The 18845-nt window shown below is 36.3% G+C and overlaps 1 protein-coding gene and 1 long non-coding RNA gene across 7 annotated transcripts in view; one reads left to right on the plus strand and one right to left on the minus strand.

Annotated features, from left to right (window-relative positions):
* SLC9A3 (solute carrier family 9 member A3) overlaps positions 1 to 18845 on the plus strand; it is a 54323-nt gene that overhangs the window by 10331 nt on the left and 25147 nt on the right. For 5 of the 6 annotated variants that reach the window (XR_004356342.1, XM_032684105.1, XM_032684118.1 and 2 more), the window contains exons 2-3: positions 12720 to 13022; positions 17605 to 17765. Coding sequence is in view for 4 of the 6 variants with exons in the window: in XM_032684105.1 (XP_032539996.1) it covers positions 12720 to 13022; positions 17605 to 17765 (464 nt within the window). In the remaining 2 variants the exon portion in view is untranslated. Of the gene's footprint in view, positions 1 to 12719; positions 13023 to 17604; positions 17766 to 18845 lie in introns of those variants that run through there. The other variant, XM_032684150.1, reaches the window with a different exon arrangement.
* On the minus strand, positions 565 to 12971 carry LOC116785022. The gene is made up of 3 exons (XR_004356352.1): positions 12961 to 12971; positions 5078 to 5085; positions 565 to 663 (listed from the first exon to the last, which is right to left on the minus strand). It is a non-coding gene; the product is annotated as an uncharacterized LOC116785022 (long non-coding RNA).

The raw sequence follows: 18845 nt of genomic DNA on the forward strand, positions 1-18845 counted from the left end.
AACCTGCCACTGTAAGTGGAAATTCAGATCCTGTGTGGGTACGGAAGTACTTATGTCAGGAAAGACCTACGCAAATGTAAGGATGAAGGGTCTTATAGCTGTATTTTCCTCTTGGTGCCTGGTGTAACACATGTTGTTTATCACATAATGGAGGATCCTATTGTGTTGAAAGTCAGTATATCTTGTCTATATGCCCTCATCTGATAAATTTTTTCTGATTGTAGGCAAGTGAAGAAGTACCGAAGCCAAGAGTCGGGTTTGCTCTGTAGTACCTAAAACATAGTGTCCTGGTTCTGGCCGGGACAGGGTTAATTTTTGTGGTAGCCAGGAGGGGGCATAGCTAGGACCCGGAGGTTATCCTGTACCACCTCACATCATTTTCCAGGATGGTGGAAGGGCTCCCATTCTGGGTAGTAGGGTTGCAGAGGGAGCAGTTGGGTGTTGTCAAGGGTTTTCTGTGAGGAGTGAGCAATAACATATGAATCATTCACCTTTTTTCTTGTATCCTCTTTCATTAGTATTGTTGCTGTTCATTGTCTCATTTTATTGCTGCTTTCAGTAAATTGCTCTTATCTCAATCTATGATCTTTACCTTTTGTGCCTCCAATTTTCCTCTCCAGCCCACCGAAGGGGGAATGAAGGGGAGTGATGGAGTGATGTGTGCTTTGGAGTGTTTCAGTGGGAACACTAAACTGGGGAATACCATTCCAAAAACACAACACACAGTATCTGTACCTGGCTTGGTAAAGAGCCCCATACTTTTGGAACTGCTTATCAGTTAAGGATATGATAGAAATGTAGATAAATCATCAAGCAGATTCAGCTGCTGGAAAACTAAACACTCATAACAGAAATGAAAATTCGAAAATATATCCTGTATATCACATGTTTACTTAAATGCTAGTGAACATGGCAGAAAATGAAAAATCCATAAATTTAAGGAAAATTCAGCTAAAAATTGCCTTCTGTATTGGCATTTGTTCATCTTTTTTTGCTTTCCTGTCAGATCTAACAGCATATTCAGGTGCACAATTTTAAGAGATTATTGGAAAAAACAATATTAGTAGAAAATTGTCAAGTTTGGCTTTTCATAACACTTTATAGATCAGAACAAAAGAAAGACTTAATTCACTAACATTTTTTATTTTATAGTTGGTATGAAGCAGAATCATTTCATCTAGGTCTTTCTCTCAAGTTGATGCTTTTCCATTCCAGCACTCTTTTTCCAGAACTTACCCTGGCATTTACATGTACATGAAGATGCTACACTAATCCCTTCAGAATTAAATCCACATATATAATTTTTATTCAGTTATAGGCTTTCTCTCAGTTATGATTTATCTATGTGTAAATAATTGAACTCCTTTTATTGGACATGACTCATCAATGTGCATTCACGCCCCAGAAAGCCAATCATTTCCTGGGGTGCATCAAAAGAAGTGTGACCAGCAGGCTGAAGGTGGGGGATCCTCTCCCTCTGCTCTGGTGAGACCCCGCCTGGAGTACTGCATCAAGGTGTGGGATCCCCAGCACAGGAAAGACATCAGTCTGTTGGGTTGGGTCCAGAGGAGGGCCATGATGATGATCAGAGGGCTGGAGCACCCCCCCCTATGCAGACAGGCTGAGAATGTTCGGGTTGTTCAACTGGAGAAGAGAATGCTCTGGGAAGACCTCATTGCAGCCTTTCACTACTTAAAGGGTGCCTTTAAGAAAGATGGGGACAGATTTTTTAGCAGGGCTTGCTGTGATAGGACAAGTCATAACGGTTCTAAGCTAAAAGATTCAGAGTACATATAAGGAAGAATGTTTTTATGGTGAGGATGCTGAAACACTGGAACAGGTTGCCCAGGGAGGTGGTTAGATGCCCAGTCCCTGGAAACATTCAAGGTCAGGTAGGATGGGGCTCTTAGCAATATGGTCTAGTTGAATGTCCCTGCTAATTGCAGGGGGATTGGATTAGATGACCTTTAAAGGTCTCTTCCAAGCCAAATCACTTAATGATTTTACTGAGGTCTAACTCCTATATATGTGGTAATAGAAGTCAAAAAGAGGCACTAGTGTGGTTAGTTTAGTTACATTTGATTCATACTGAATTCTTACTACTCCCAACATTTAATTTTTTGCACAGATATTTTTAGGAATCTATGCAAAATCTTTTTACCATGTTGGAAGGGATCTGACTATATAAAGGACACTTACTTGTACAAAGCAAAGAATCCTATGTATCATAGAATAGAATCGTGTTTCGTTTATGCATGTGACACTCTGGGATGTTTTTTACTTAGGAAGGGATTTGTGTCTGGTTTCTACCCTCCCTTTTTTCTTGAAATAAGCAGTCAAGTAAGCAAAAGGTTTGAGTTGTGAGCTGCTTCAAATAAAGCTTTAGCCTGTTTTGTTCCCCTCCTTTTTCTTTCTTCACTGTGGAAAATCTAATCTCCTCATGAACTTCCTTTTGCATGCTAACCTTTCTCATTTTACCTGAGTATGCACTACAGAACACAAATGCATAACTGGAAAAAGAGCTGTCTTACCACCTTCCTTCTGCATTTCAAAACATAGAAGCTATTTTTGATGTACTACCTTTTGCAGTATGAGGATACTAATTAAACTATGGTTCTTCCTGCTGTTACCATCATGTACTTCACCTCTCAAATGAGATAGTGAAGGTATGAGAGTTAATGTATTACTTAATCAGAGAAGCTGTAAGGACAAAAATCAAAAGCCGTGTTAAAGCACATTGAACGATAGGAGTATTTCAGAGCCTTTTTCAGGAAAAAGTTAGATGATATAATCTAAGTCCACCTTGCTCTTCTTAAATCTGAGGGAAAATAAATCACGTACCTGGATTTCTGAGCAAATTTACTTTCTTAAGGGCAGGAATGAGTGCATTCAGTAACAAAGCATGTGATGTCTTCTGTTCTCTACTTCCAACACCCCTGCCGTGGGCAGGCACATCTTCCACTAGACCAAGTTACCCATGGCCCCATCCAACCTGGTCCTGAACACCTCCAGAGATGGGAGTCCACAAACTCTCTGGGCAACCTGTTTCAGTACCTCACCACCCTTATAGCAAAGAATTTCTTCCTAATATCAGCTTAAGGCCATCCCCCCCCTTGTCCTATCAACATACTTGAGTTTCTGAAATTACATACAAGAGTTGTAATTCATCATGAAACTCTTCTCTTAGTTGCTGGAGACTCCTCCAACATGAACTCTCCCCCCACATAAGACTCTGGAAAAACTTTGAAGCTTTTCAGGGTGCATGGTAGTATTTACTTTCAATGAAAACTAGCCAGGCATATTTTGTTAGTTCTCTGAAATTAAGGTTTTTTTCAGTTTTAAGCAAGAGCTACTTGACATGCTTACTTATTTTAGTGCTATAATCAGGAATACTGATTACAGTGGAAGTATTTCCACTGTAATTCCATGCTATTGCAGTTGTACTAAGTAAAATCTTGCCAGGGTGGAACAAAGGGGACAGGAATGTTGCCAGTGCTTGAAAAAAAAGTACTTTCCTACGCCATGACTTGGAGCAGCCTTCATAGCTATTCCCTCTAGACCCTAGGCTTTAATTATGTCCCTCTTGCCCTTCTTAACAGGAACAGTCCAATGCCTTGCTAGAAGCAGTACAGGGGAAGAAGAGGAAGTCCCTATAGTATAGGGACATATTCAGAATACCATATTGGTATTCGCTAAATTATTTCTTCTTCATCTTCTTTTTCTTCTTTGTACCGTAGACATGAATCAGGGAGAAGAACTGGTTCTATTTTCTGTTCAGACTTTGGTAATTTCTTACACAATTTATCATGACACCAGAACAACTGTTTCCATATATTACTAGTACCCCATTTCATTGCAGTTTTTAATCTGTATGAGCAAATACCAAAATATTCCCATAGGGAGAACTATATTTCAGTTAATTTATCATATTAAAATGAAGGTTAAAAGAAAAAAAATCTAAAATTCACAGTGAGAAATGAGTTAACTAATTTCTTTATTTAACTCATGTTAGTGGAAAAAGGTTTGGTATTTTAAAATAAAAAGATTGCTTTCACTATGTGTCAATAAATGTCAGTGAATTTTGAAGACAGTTTTAAAACTGGAGCAGTTGCAATATACACCATTAATAGAAAGTAAATTCTACCTTGTTTTCATGCCCCTAAATGCTTTTTCAATTTATACTGTAATATCAGCTGGATTTTTAGACCTCAGACAATAATTTTTGTCATAACTACCTTAGTGATCAGAAAATAAGCACTAAGTCCGCTTACGGTTATTGCTGACTCTTTAACATGCAGTTGGAAGAAGTAATGACAGAAATATGCTGGTTTTATTCATTTGTATATAGAATAGTTCTAGTCTGTAACATCTTGAACTGTACTTCTTTGTATTTGTGTTCAGTATGGAATATCACGCACTGACAGCAGCCTAAACACAGAAAATTCATAGTAACCCTTAACTGAGTTCAGTCTGTGAGGAATATTAACTTGAGCAAGAAGATTGTCTTTCAGACTTAATTTTAATACCTTTGGATAGGGAGTGAAGCAGTTTTATGAATCTTTTGCTGTCCTGTTTTATATCCTCTACTATACTTCAAGGTGTTTCTAATGTGTACTTTGCTCTCATTTTGAAATATTATTTTTGACTGTTCCCATTTTTCTTTCAGTGCCATTCAGTTCCATAAGGGCCAAATGCTACCACACTTGCACTGCAGTGGGACTGCTCCTTCAAAAAAGAACTATTTGGCATAATTATGATAAACTGTACCTGACTGCTTTAACTTCATTATGTTCTAAGTGCTTGTATAGGTAATAGTTGCTTACTCACACACTTCTTTGAATTTGACTTGAGGCTATCTTATTATGTTATGACCTATCAGCTGAGACCATTGACCTGTATGCTGGTTGCATTTTCAATTGCTAACATATTTTGTTAATCGTTGGCCTCCAAAGAACAGCGACCTAAAATCTCCTGGTTAATGAGCTCATTACAATGCTGTATGCTTTGTAAATGGTGGTCATTACATATGTGACAAATAAAGCAAGCTTTCTTGAGCTGGATTGAACCAAACTCAAACCAGTTCATCTAAACAAGTTAAACATGAAGGACTTTTGTACCTTGCTTAGGAAAAATATATCCAAGACTAAGTATAAATAGTATTAATAGTCATGTTCATGTAGTATATTTTAAGACAGTACCCAAGATCCAATACTGAAAATGATTTTTATAGCTTGTTACATAATACATGTATATTATACCTCTGAATTTCTTCAGATATAAAATAACTACAAGATTTTTCAATAAATCTTTCAATTTTTGCTAGATTTGGTAAAAGTCTAAGGTACTGATTCATAAAATAATTTTGAATTTGCCTAAGTAATATTAATTAGAAGAAATTCATAAAAGCTCTTGTCTTAAGGGTTTTTTACCACTTGTATATAAACAATTCAAAATGGCAACATCAATTCACAGTTCTTGCAGAATACTGTTGTTGCAAGATCCACAGAACAGAATCTAAAGGACTATAAAATATGCTAGCAGTCTCCTGACCGGGGAAAAAACCCCCGAGCACACTTTGTTGATAAAGATTAGAAAGGCAAATATAGGTAATAATGATCAGCTTCAGTAATGACGAGTCTGCTCAAACACTTCCTGGACAGACTAGAAATGCAGTTTCCCTAATGCTTTGAATCCTTGCTTCAACTGAATCCCTCTTAGGACACAATAGAAGATTTTTTTCCTTGATTTAGGCCTAAATTCATCCACTAGTAAGATAGAGGGCATAACAGTTTCCAGGTGGGTAAGGTAAGGATGAGATAAAAGTATGAAACCATAAGAAGATTATTTATCAGTCATAGGAAGTCACTAGAATTTAGCTTTTGGACTGATCTTATGCAGGGTTTTGGTTTTGCTCTTTTTTTAATTTACCACTGCATAAAGAGGTGGGGCATCTTACTGAAGGTTTCTGATGACACATTTTTGTAGGCATTACCAGTATTCATGTAGATCTGACTATTGTACAAGAAAAAACATATAAACTTGAGGAGTAGGGAAGGGATGAAATTCAGTAATACCATGGGCAGTTTTACTCAGGGGCCAATGAAAGGAACTGGCATGAGGTTGTGAATGAGAAGAGAGGTGCACATCTGTACAAAGTGAATACACAGTGACTATGAGTCACCCACGTGATAATGAATCCAGGATGTAGCTGAACTATAGATTGTGATAGGAAATTATTAATGCTGTTGGACCTGCTTCTATGACTCATGCAGAATGCAGTCTATATTTCTGATGGCTCTGAGTCCACAAAAGTGAACTCAGATTGAAATAGAGAGCTGAAGACTGAAAATAAGTGGTTTGGTTTAAAACAAGCAAATAAAGACAGTATGTTTTCCTCTGTGCTTATATAATAGGGAAATGAAGGAATTAATAGTAGGGGAAAATAGCTATTTAAGAAAATTGATATCACTCTCACAAAGGAAAATGGATATAAAATAACTGAACAAGCTCAGACTAGAAATCAGAATGAAGTCTCTGACTCTGAGATGAGAGCTGGTGGTGTGCCTTCACATAGACTTAGCTGGAGCAAAAATCCTCTGAAATGAGGATCATTAAATAATGGTGCTGGGATAATGAAGGCCTGGTCACACAACCAAATAGCTCTTCTAGTACTTATGGTCCTAATTAAAATTCCTAGATACTCTGTGCAGGCTACATAAGCAACTGTTATTAGTTGAAAGGTATGCCTACGGCTGTGCAGGCAAGAAATGTGGTGTTTGGTAATGTACAAAACTTAGGAAGTCAAATAATGAAAGAGATCTTTAAAAAGAGATCCAGTACAACTGAGGTCAACGCACAAAGATGAAAAACTGGTGCGTCATGTGAAAATAATAAAAGTTACAAGGATAAAGCAGAAAATGAAAGATCTAAGAGTATAAATAAATCAAGGATAGCAAGTCCAGGAAGTTTATGAGAGGACTAGTAGGTGGGCATGACTGTTGAGAAGGGAGCCATAACAAAAGATAAGAGAAATAAAAATAGGTCAAACTTTATTAAACAGGAAATTGTATCAAAAACTTTCCCTTAGTGAAGATTGGAGTAAGTAGAGATTACACTTATCAGCAAAACTTCTGGAGAAATTGGATCTTAAAGTGGTAGCATGGAGCTATGGAGCAAGAGAGTGGCCAGGCATGCATGCCTTCTAGGGATGGTGCAAGCAAAATGATCCCTTCTTGAAAATACGTGCTCGGTGTTATATTTTAGAGGATGTGCCCATTCTTTAATCAGGTAAACCAATACAATAGGAATGGATTGGGACTTTCCAGAGTCTTTTGAACTTCTTTAATGTCCAGCTACAGCTGATTACAGATGATACAATTTAGGTTACAAACTGACCTATATGTATACTTTGAGCTATTATACAAGCAAGATGAAACAGATTTTTTGCCATGTCTGCTCTTGGATTTTTTTTTTTTTAATAATAACATATATCTGCAGAAGACACCACTGAAAAAGCTGCAGAAAAGGTAGAGCTAAACGGTTTTTGAATGGAATTCCCTTGTTATAATGCTGATAAGATAAGAAAAATTTCATGCTTGCCAGTCAGAGTCCAACGGCTGGAAGATGTTTAGAAGAAAGAGTTCCCTTTGGGCAGAATATTCTTCTGTGAAACTTATCATGTCTTCTATTAGGAGGTTTCTATGTTGTACCGTTACAAAAATCTGATTCTATACTGCCTTGGAGATACTATTAATTGTATATCTGAAAAGAGAAGAATCACAAAGGAATTTGCAGCATTTTGTTCTCACTTTGGTCAATGGAAGGGTTTTCAGCAGTTACAGAGAATCAAGTCTTGGATCTCAAATTTAAAGCACTCATGGCTTAGTTTAGTACAATAACTTCAACTGCATAAAATAGACTAATAGCATACTGTCAGTGGATATTTGACCCACTAACAAAAATACAAAGACCACACACAGAAAATAACAAAAGACCACAAACTTCCCTCTAGCAGTGATAGGAGGAGCTTAGAAATGTTTGCAAAATTCATATCTATGCTTTCATGGAAACTATGGAAATTATAAAGCTGAGAATCTTTTAATTTTCTAAATTTGCAACTCCTTGGATTTTATCCAAAGATACATGGAAAAGAAACCTCAGCAGAGAATTACTATCATTATTCCTGATTTTTTCGAATGACATGTTGTGTACTGTGCATGTGCAGTAGGTTTTGTGATGGATTGGAACAATGATATTAGCTGAAAAAAATATTTCGTGTTTTCAGGACCTTGGTTTTACACTGTCAAAGTTAATGGAAATGTAATTATTCACTTGAAATAGTGCTGAAATGACTACATAAATCTTGAAATTTAGCAGCATTTTTAACAGGTGGTTTCAGATTTTCATTTTTGTAGTGTTGTATTTTCAAAAGGTGGTAAATATACCTTGAATTGTTCATTTCAGCTGGAAACAAAGCAAAAAAATCTCTAACTAAGGCATTAAAATGTTTCATTTGATAAGTAAAAATCAGTATTATCTAAAAATCGGTTTCATTAGAGACAATGTGGAAAGAAACGTGATAACTCTACTTCAGAAAATTTTCTTTGTTTGTCTACAAATCTTACATTACTTGAGAATGAATTGTACAATATCTTTTCTTTAGTATTTTTAAATTTATTTCCCTTGCTATTTAACCAGTCTTTCTGTCTTCATTTCATTGAGTAACTGAGAAAAATTTTACTTTGTTGAATCAGATCTTGCAAAGCAGTCTCAGACAGCCTTAGAAAGGAAGAGAATTCACCAAATGCTGTAAATTCCAGTGAAGAATTTCATCTAAGTTACTGTATTTTTAAAAGGCCATAAACCCCAGCTTATTTCTTAAAGTATGTTTCATTCTTTGGCTCAAAAGAAACTGGTTCCAGCCAACAAATCATAGATTGCTGACCTGTTTGGTATTTCTCATCAGATAGGTTAAATGCCATAGTACCTTTTTGTGGACATGCAATTGTTTCTTAATTTTGTAGAAAGCTTCTAATTAAGCAATGCTCAGCTTGAATTTAAACAGTTTACCCACTAGCCAGTCCAATCCACTTTCAAACCAGGTTTAGCATATACTGGATGGAAGGCATATGTTTAACTTTTTCATTAATACTGTGTCTAGACTTATGTATATGAATTCTAAATGCTAAATGTTAAAATGGTTAATGTTAAAATTTATAGATCACAAAATTGTCCTGTGCACTGTTATTCCTCTTACGCCATGGACTGGCTACAATTTTTGTTTCTTTACCCTTTCCCTCTCCTCATTAAAACATATTAATGTACTTTTCCTTATCAATAGCAGTGAAAATAGACTTAATTTCATCTCTTGTTTCCTTACAGAGTAGTTTATCTGAGCAGCACTCTATGCTATCCTTCCTGATATTTGTAATTTCTTTCGTAACAGAAGCAAACTAAACTCCTTGTCCATTAGGAGTTTTCAAACTGTGTTGGATTGTATTTTACCCTTCAGTCAGGTGAAATACCTCATCATGCTATACATTTAGATGTAATTAAACTTCCAATTCTACTTTGTCATGGGGACATAATTCATTTGGTGGGACTATTTTTGGATCTCTTCTAGGCAAGTAAAGGCAAACTTCATGAAATGAAAGTACTATCATTAGGTGAGTTTGTAACACACTCAGAATGTATTAGGGACATCACTTCAGGATAATGAATTGTAAAAAACCATTAAAGAGTGAATTTGGAATTAACCTCTGTCAATTTTCATACATGTGATAACTACTCATAATGCACAATCTTGATCAAATATATTTCATGCGCATAGCCAAAAAACCCCATTAGTTAAGTGCAAATATGAACTCAAACATCAATATAAGTTCCAAGTGCATCTTAGTCTAAAGCTATTTTATTTAATTTCATCAGTTGTGGTATTTTCCTTTTATCTATTTCTATGTTTATAGACATGTTTCTGTTAATCATATGGCATGCTATCTGCCTGAAGAGTTAGCTAGGCAGTTATCTTAAACCAAAGAGAGTCTAGTTTTCAGATTTTGCTTAGGTCAAATGCAATAATGAAAAGAGTCTTCTTAGAGGCTCATTCATGCAATGACTTTCCTGTCCATGGCCCTCATCCCTAAACTGACAGAGTGGAAGAATTTATGGCTGCTAGTATTAAAATCTGGTGCAGATAATCAGTCAATTTGAGTTAAAGGGAACACAGACAGATATGACAGAGCTGATTCCTGGGGAACATGCGATTTATAGGTGGAGACAATGTTATAACCAAAATCAGATTGGCTTCCCAGCATTCAAAACTGGTTTTGGTTGTAAAGGGGAGAATTCTATAGAATATAAATTTTTAGATGGGCAAGCTTTTCCCACTCCCCAAATGCCTAGTTCTAAAAAGTCTTCACAAGTTTATTTTAATTTTTTAACTTCAACATCTTGTAGTCATGGCTTATCTGCTGACATGAGAGTAGGAAAAACAGACTTTAGTTAGTAAGACTAGCTCAGCAACATTCATTTTCAGGGATAAGGAGATAATCCCTACTCTGTAAGGTGATAAATTAGTTGATAATTCACTGACTGAAAATTCAAGGAATCAAGAATGGCTAGTAGGAAAGATTTTTGAGAAGTTAAATGCTGCAATTTATACACATGGAGTAGTAGCTAGTTTGTTTTTCTTTATTTCATTTCTTCTCTCTTTTTCTTTTTTTTTCTTTTCCTTAATGCAAGCCCAATTGATTTTATAACAAAGAGAAGAGATGAACTGAGAAAACCCACAGTGTTTGTTTCTGTGAAGTGTTATTCATCTCTTGATTACACGACACAGATGACATAGAAAACTGGCATGGTTTAGTCTGCTTCACTGAATGCAGTTTGTTTTCATGTCTGATTGCTATTGTATTAATCCTACTTTTTAGCTGTGTTCTAAGATGGCTTCGTTTTCAAGTCTTGTCTACAAACACTCAGGAGCATTTACATTCATGCTCATTGTTGGTGTAGACAGGCTGTTATAATTTTTCCTTTTACGTTTTCTATTCTGATGAGACCAGGGTAATACAGCTTAAAGGAACCATGTTATTGTGGCGTTGCTATAATGATGGATGATGCGTTTAACATTGACTGTATACATGCAGCCAAGACGAAAGCAGACAGTTCAGGAATGGGGCCCTTAAAATCTAAAGGTAACTAGTAAATGTTTGACTAGGACAAATACTTGGGTGGGAAGAAAAACAATGGTCTTTCAGTAAAGTAACCTGGTCTAAGATCTCTACATGATCATGGGAAAGATTCTTCCACTATGGCTTAAGAGTCTGGAAATCTTAATGATAGGTTCTTATCCAAGCTAGTTTTGAGCTAAATTGCATTAGCATTGTAACAGCTTCAATGCAGCTGATGTTCAAACTAGGAGAAAGTTCACTGAAGTGAAACTCACATTTTCAACACAAAGCTATGTAAGTGAAGTCGCATTTATTGGGTCAGTATCACGAAGTGGGTTCAGGGTTCAGGTCACCTGGGACACATCATTACTTAAGATAAACTGAAGAGCAAGCTCACAGAAATCCCAAAAAAGTCAATTAAACCATCTGTGCTTCCTTATTATCAAACACTTCTGCCACTTCCTCCTATTTCATATTCCATCTGTTTTTGTAGAATTGACTTCTCTCTGTTCTTCTTTCTGCTTTCTTTTTTCTTTTATATGACACCTAACAAGGGCACTTTAAATATATGTTGCTACATGTGTTTGCAGTCTTAGTGGTGTTTCTGTCACTTTGAAAAGTCTGTTTTTACTGTCTGGTTGTGCCGTCTTTCTGTCTCTTTAGATTCACTTATTGCACTCAGTAATATTCCCTCCCTCTGATTATTGGCTATATTAATAGTTTTACCGCATCATACCATTACATGTTTTTCTATGACAGATACCATTGACTGCTTGTCTCTATTAACAGATTTGACATATTACTGTAACACACAGATTTTGCGTCACTTTATACAAAAGAAAGTAGCCTGTTGCAGAACCATTTTGCATTAATATATCTATCTTTGAAGGCACCACTAAAGCCCCCATTCCCTCAGAAAGCCTTTGAATTAACTGAAATCTGTATTACGGAGGTTTTGAGGAAAAGGCTCAAAACGGATTTCCCAGGATATGAGCTTCATTTTGCTCTTGCTGAAGGCTACATTATCAGAATAGTCTATAAATCTAAAAAGAGTTATCTTGAAACTTGTTCTTCTGTCAGCATTCTTCTCCCATCTTCCAGTATGCCTGCTAGTACACTGATCATTTCTAAACAAATTATTAGGTCAGATGTGTATTTTTAGATACAAAAATAAACAATAAAATCATGTATTTCTAGCATTTCCACCATTTCTTTTCAGTCTTGCACTTACTGCTTTGCATAGAACACCATCTTTCCCTGAACAGATCTTGTATGGAGAACATAACCCAATAAAGGACAATAAATGTTAATGAATATTGTTTTCATGTAAGTTAAAATATGCTGGATAAAATCTGAAAATCAACCTTTATTTTATTCTATAAGTGGCTTTTTACACTGTCTGTATCTCGTGCATTCCATACACACTTTTGCGTCGAAGAACAATAAAAGCAAGAAGTTTGTGTGAAGTCAAAACTGCCAGCTGATAACAGTTGTTGCTCAAATTGTTTCTCCATTTAATTTCTGACTCATTGTTTTCCTTTTTCTTTGCAGTTTTCCATTTGTCCCACAAAGTCACTCGGGTGGTTCCAGAAAGTGCTCTGCTGATTGTCCTTGGAATTGTTCTTGGTGGCATTGTATTGGCAGCAGATCACATTGCCTCCTTCACCCTGACACCAACTGTATTTTTCTTCTATTTGCTGCCCCCCATTGTTTTGGATGCTGGATATTTTATGCCAAATAGATTGTTCTTTGGAAATCTTGGCACAATCCTTTTGTATGCTGTCATTGGGACAGTTTGGAATGCTGCCACAACTGGTTTATCTCTCTATGGTGTCTATCTGACAGGAATAATGGGTAAGTTTGATCTACGAAGGCACTACTGTATACCAACTGTTAGATGGGTGATGATTTACAACTTAACAACTCTTTCCAGCAGAAAAGTTCAATTTTGACAGGAGCAATTTGTAATATCTTTATGAAATTTAAGAACAACCTGAGAAATCTTCCCTGGAGACAGCACAAAAGCAACTTGAATCCATGTCTCTCGTGCTGTCCCGCTCTAAATGTGTGTGTACACTCTCAGGGTAAAGCTCAGGATTCTTTCTGCTAATGGACGTCTGGACAAAAATACACAGTGAAGGGCTTGTTTCTTTCTGCTGTGATAGAAACCTCAAAAGTTACTGTGAAATGGAAGTGCCTTCCTTCAGTCAGCTTTAATATTAAGTAAGGAATGGTTGCTGAGTGGGTATATATGTGTGACACATCTCTTTTTTGTCTTCTGAGTCTGGAAAGTGTAACTGAAGATTTAGAAATTTTAGACTTACAGAACAAGGTAGCAGATGTCTTACTGACAGCAGATGTCTTACTAAAAAAAAAAAAGGTCATTTTAATGAGAGCAGTACAATGGGGTTTGAAAGGGTGCAAAATTTCCCAGACCACAAATCCAAAAAGTGAAGATTCCCTATTGCTTGTGCTTTGCCCAAAGAAACTGTGGATGCCCCATCCCTAGAGGTGTTCAAGACCAGGTTGGATGGGGCTCTGAGTAACCTGGTAACCTGCTCTAATGGAAGGTGTCCCTGTCCCCCATGGCAGGAGGGATGGACTGAAGGGCGTAAGAGGTCCCTTCCAACACAAACCGTTCTATGATTCTAACATGCGCTCTGTCTCAATTATTCTATAATAAAAGGACACAGAGCTGATAGAACAGGCCCAGAACAGCAGTGCTTAGTCTGTACAGACTTGTTCTTTGGAGACATGTTATTTAACTGCAGGTATTTGTAATATAGACAGCTATGATAAATTTAGCTTACATTTTATATATTTACCTTACTATAACTCACATTTTGGAAGGAGCATTTTTTTTCTTTGGAAGTTACAAAGGTGAGAGCTCAGATACAAACACTGTTGACTCTTTATACTGCATCTGCAATATCACATTTATAAATAAAATGAGGTTTTCAGGAACAAAATATATGACAGAACGATGTTGCTATTGCAACATAGTGGAAAAGGATTTCTTTATTTAAATATCCAAGATGCTTCAAATAATTTTAAAAATACCACCAAACTTATTTTCTTAACATTGTGTTCTGGGAAATATAATGAACGATAATTACTTTGATATAAATCATTAAAGGAAAAGGATTGATCTCTTTATAACGTAAAATGGAAAAGTCAAGTCTTTTCAAAAAAGTTTGTTTTAATTGAAAAATTCTCCTATGTCTTCCTCTCCTCCCAATCAGTAAACAACTCTCATCTAACTGCAAAAGCTGGATTTGGTGTCTACATGTTCTGCTTCATCATTATGCAAATCTTTTAATGATAGTGTTTACTAGAACTCTGAGCTTACAGTTAAACAGCAGAATCAGCCCTTACCACAGGTCACAGCTAAAGCTGTACAAGATAAATATAGGGATGTTAACAAACACAAACAATAAACTGACATGCCTGGTGAATTTAAGTTTAGAAAGACCATTAATTGGTATACCGTGGGGACCTGTCTTTGCCACGACGACATAGTATAACCTACTAGAGTTCTAATTTCAGCTATGAAAAAGGCCAGAGGAGGATGTCCCTGATTCAAACTGTGCCATTCTCCAGCAAAGCTGAGCAGGACTTTAAAATACCTGCATGACACATACTCACTAATCCACTAAATACATTGTGTTGACCTCCAAGATGTCAGTAAGTTCTAAGCATCATACTTTGTGATAAACCTTGCTGTTGTTACTTACTTGCTGAAGCTAGGAGAATGCTGAGTTACGCATTTTCTAGAAGAGTCTGTAGTAGCTTCTAGTTGAAGTTCTATGTCATATTTTTGTTTCTATCATACTTTTTCTACAATTGAAGTGAATAATGCTAAAAGTAGTATCATTAAAATGTAGAAATGTAAATCCACTACAGACTAAGATGAACTAAAAACAAGTGACTTTCAACTTTACCATTCAATGGGCTTGTAGTACTGTCCAGCAATATAAGGGTGCATAATCCAAATTAGATTGCTTAGATTTCCTACATAAATAAGCAAAAGCAGCTCTTTGTTTGCATTCAATACCCTTGTAGGAAAATAGAGACGGTGATAAGGACAAAAAAAATCCTTCTTTAGAAGTGAAATGAAAAGATTAGCACCTTAACTGTTAACTAATAGTTATATCAGTCTGCTTTCCCAGAATAGGAAGAGTTACCTAATCCTAAACCTTTCTGGCAGATTGCGCTGAAGTGTTCCCCATCTGCTGGAGAACTAACACGTGCAGCATTGTGGAATAATTGTGGCAGTGACTAACGCTTGGAGCAGTTTTTCCTGTACCATCCAAGTCATAGCTGCAACATGCTGAGTGTGTCTAGAAGTCTTAAACTGAGCCCAACAAACTTGCCTTGCTCAGGTGTCGCTGCTGTCAGCTAGTCACTTGGAAATTACTTGTGTTATTAGTCTAAGTAAAAGTCTGATTCAGAAACTCCATGCCTCCTGACAGTGCTTTGTAGGAATTACAGATGTGTCCTAATCTCCCCATAAATATTTGCTCACTAGCTTTGCAAGTCTTCAAAGAATGTACCAATGATTATAATTGGTAACACATAAAAAAGATAAGCAATCTCAGTGAGCCAATTTATTTTAAAACCTTACATTCTATTATACCCTGATCTCTGATAGTTATTGTCATTGGACTTGTTCCTTCCTTAAGCATGCCAGAGAAGGACAACATTTGGTGGAATCATTACTTAGATTCAGGTTCAAGGCTATTCTCAGAATTTTTGGCACAGACTTAAGATCACTCCTTCAACCCCACTCTCATGCTGAAATGGGTAGATTCAGTCCTTCTTCACGGCCCAATATGTCCAAGAGTGAACAAGACTATTTATATTTTTGAAAATATGAGGTAGTCATATGTCTGTGCAAGCTATGAATTGCTGTTTTCAGGGCCTTACCAAGATTCCCATACATTTTATGGAAAACATTGTAGATGCTCTGATTGGCAGATAGCAGCTAAGAGAATATATACATCTGCAGCTCCACCAGATTATTGGCCATTGTCACATATAACAGGCTGTTGTCTACTCATGTTTCTGGCTGCCCATATAAGTATCCTTTCCTCGAGTAAATATGCCCATATAATTTTGTATCAAAAACATTTGGAACCTAATTTCTCTTTCAATTATGATCCAAGCACAAACCATTTTGAATTTGAAAAATTACTTCATAAGAATACTTTCTAGGGGAGTGGCCATGTTGTCCTGGAAGTACCTTACAGGCAATATTGATCCTGTGGCTATGGTTACTGACTATCATTGCCTGACTCATGCTTCCAAACCATTTAATCAGATGAATTTCTTCTTTACTTATAGAAATCATGCCTAATACAACTATAGATTAATTTTGGGCATGGGCTTCTGCACTGCTTTCTAATGAACAAATTCTCAGTATGTTCCTTCTTTGCTCTTCCTCGTATAATTCTAGCACCATTACCTCTTAATGAACCTTGCTTCCTCCTCCATCCATTAATGAACACAAAGGGAATTTTACTGTTCTATACTATTTCAGAAATCTTTTCCCCAGAAAAAATGACTGGGGATACTACTACTCCTGATTTCACGAAGAAGGTAAATTTTGCAAGATATTTAGGAAGCTGATCAAAGAGATCTTTGTGGTTCTCCCTTTTAAAATGATAGTGATGTTTGTCTTGGTCTGTTTGCATAACTGAACAAAATAACATTAATAACTAAAAGAAGGTTAAAAAAAAATACCCAGTTACACTGTTGCCAGAGTTTTGTAGTTCCAAAACATTGTCAAAATTCCTAAGGGGCCACAACACAAATATATTGAGGTACATTTTGGTCCTTCATCTGTTTTTATGGTCCACTTGCAGAAAATTTAACAGTGACCTCATGAATCCTAATTTGGAAACAAGTGGCTTAACTGCACCTATCAGTAAATGCCTACTTGAATAAGGAGGCCAAAACTGGTGTTCAGCTGCACTGAGTGTAGTTAAATTCCACTGTAGAAGTCAAATTTGACCTGTGAAATGAAATATTTTGTAATGTTCACTTCAGAAGTACTGGTATAGTCCTTTTGACATCTTGTGAGTTCTCAGTTACCCTACGATAATTTACTTAAGTTAGACAAACCATACCACACACAGATACAAACTCAGTTTAGATATGGGAGCACTTTGCTATAAGAACAGGCCTGTACTGGTCCTGCTCCCAGAAACAACTTTGATCCACATGGACCAATGCTGGATCCAACAAATCTTGTAGGAAACAAGATGGCACAGTACAGAACTTCTTAAATAATGTCTGTACCATGCTTTCCTTGAAGCTGATACCTTAGGATCCCTATTTTGAAGGATTTGACATTATCTGTAATATCACAGTCTGTCATTACTATAGATAATACAGAACTGACTCTGCTTATTATTTGTTTGCTTTGTTTTTGAAGGCAAACTGAACTCTGGAGTGCTGGACTTCCTCCTCTTTGGCAGCTTAATTGCTGCTGTGGATCCTGTAGCTGTTCTGGCAGTGTTTGAAGAAGTCCATGTCAATGAAGTTCTATTCATCATTGTTTTTGGAGAATCACTTCTGAATGATGCTGTAACTGTGGTAAGTAAATTATACAAAGTCACCCAAACTCTAGGGGGTTTCTTCTGAAATGCATTTTCCCCTTAAAAGAAATACTGTAGTATCTGTATGTATCTATTCATGGGTTAGTGTAGTGTAGCTCATGGTGTCTTCTGTCTTACTTATGAACCCTATATTGTGAAGATTAGATGTTTCAGCATGAAAGCTATTTGGAGCTGGTAAGTGACATAAAAATATACAGTCCTGGGTTGGACACTTCAAATGAAGTTTCAGGGATGCATGTTTTATTTGCCTTTGCTGTTCAAGTAGGGTTTTTATGACTTAATGAAATTAGTTCCAAGGATTTTAAGCCTTTCTTTGTTGTTGTTTTTTAATGCACATAGTCTTTTCTGCATATTTGTGTTATGCCTATAATTTATATGCATACCTCAACCAGTGAGAAAGAATACTTGCCAAAGTGTTTGTGCCTTCTCCCTCTGTTTTACTTCAATCAGATATTTATCAAACAGATATATAACAAAGATCCGATTTGGAAAAACTTGTGTGACATTTTAGAAAGTTTCTATTTTGTTTTGTTTTGTTTTGTTTTCAAACATGTTAATTTTCTTTTTTTATTTAGAAAGACTTCAATAGACTTAAAGCAACTCAAATTTCTACTGATATTTTTATTTTGATTGAAACACCTTTTCTTTTCACATAAAATTTTTTCTTACAATAAAATAGTTGATAGTTTTGTAGTGCAATGTTAGTGGTCAGGGACCAGAAAGTCTCAAGGCAGAAAGGTACTGTGCAACCAAGTTGCTATACAGCTTCAATTCACTTCTGGATCATTTCCTGTTTCTGCTCCTGCCTGTCTCCAAAGGAGGGTAAGACATGTTCATTAGGCTCAGTTTCTTAACTTTTTGCAACCAAGGAAGCAAGGCACTACAAGGTCACTGGCAGCAGCCTAATTGTTCACACGAATTTGAAAATGGCTTCCAGAGAAACCTAATTGCCCTTTGATATCAGTATCATTAGTAGTTTTGGGGTATTGCCAGGAAGAAATATTAAAATAAACCTTTGATGAACTCAAGTTTCAATATCATTGGCTTTCAGAAGGAA

The sequence above is a fragment of the Chiroxiphia lanceolata genome, chromosome 1, assembly GCF_009829145.1.
Source record: "Chiroxiphia lanceolata isolate bChiLan1 chromosome 1, bChiLan1.pri, whole genome shotgun sequence".
Lineage (NCBI taxonomy): Eukaryota > Metazoa > Chordata > Aves > Passeriformes > Pipridae > Chiroxiphia > Chiroxiphia lanceolata.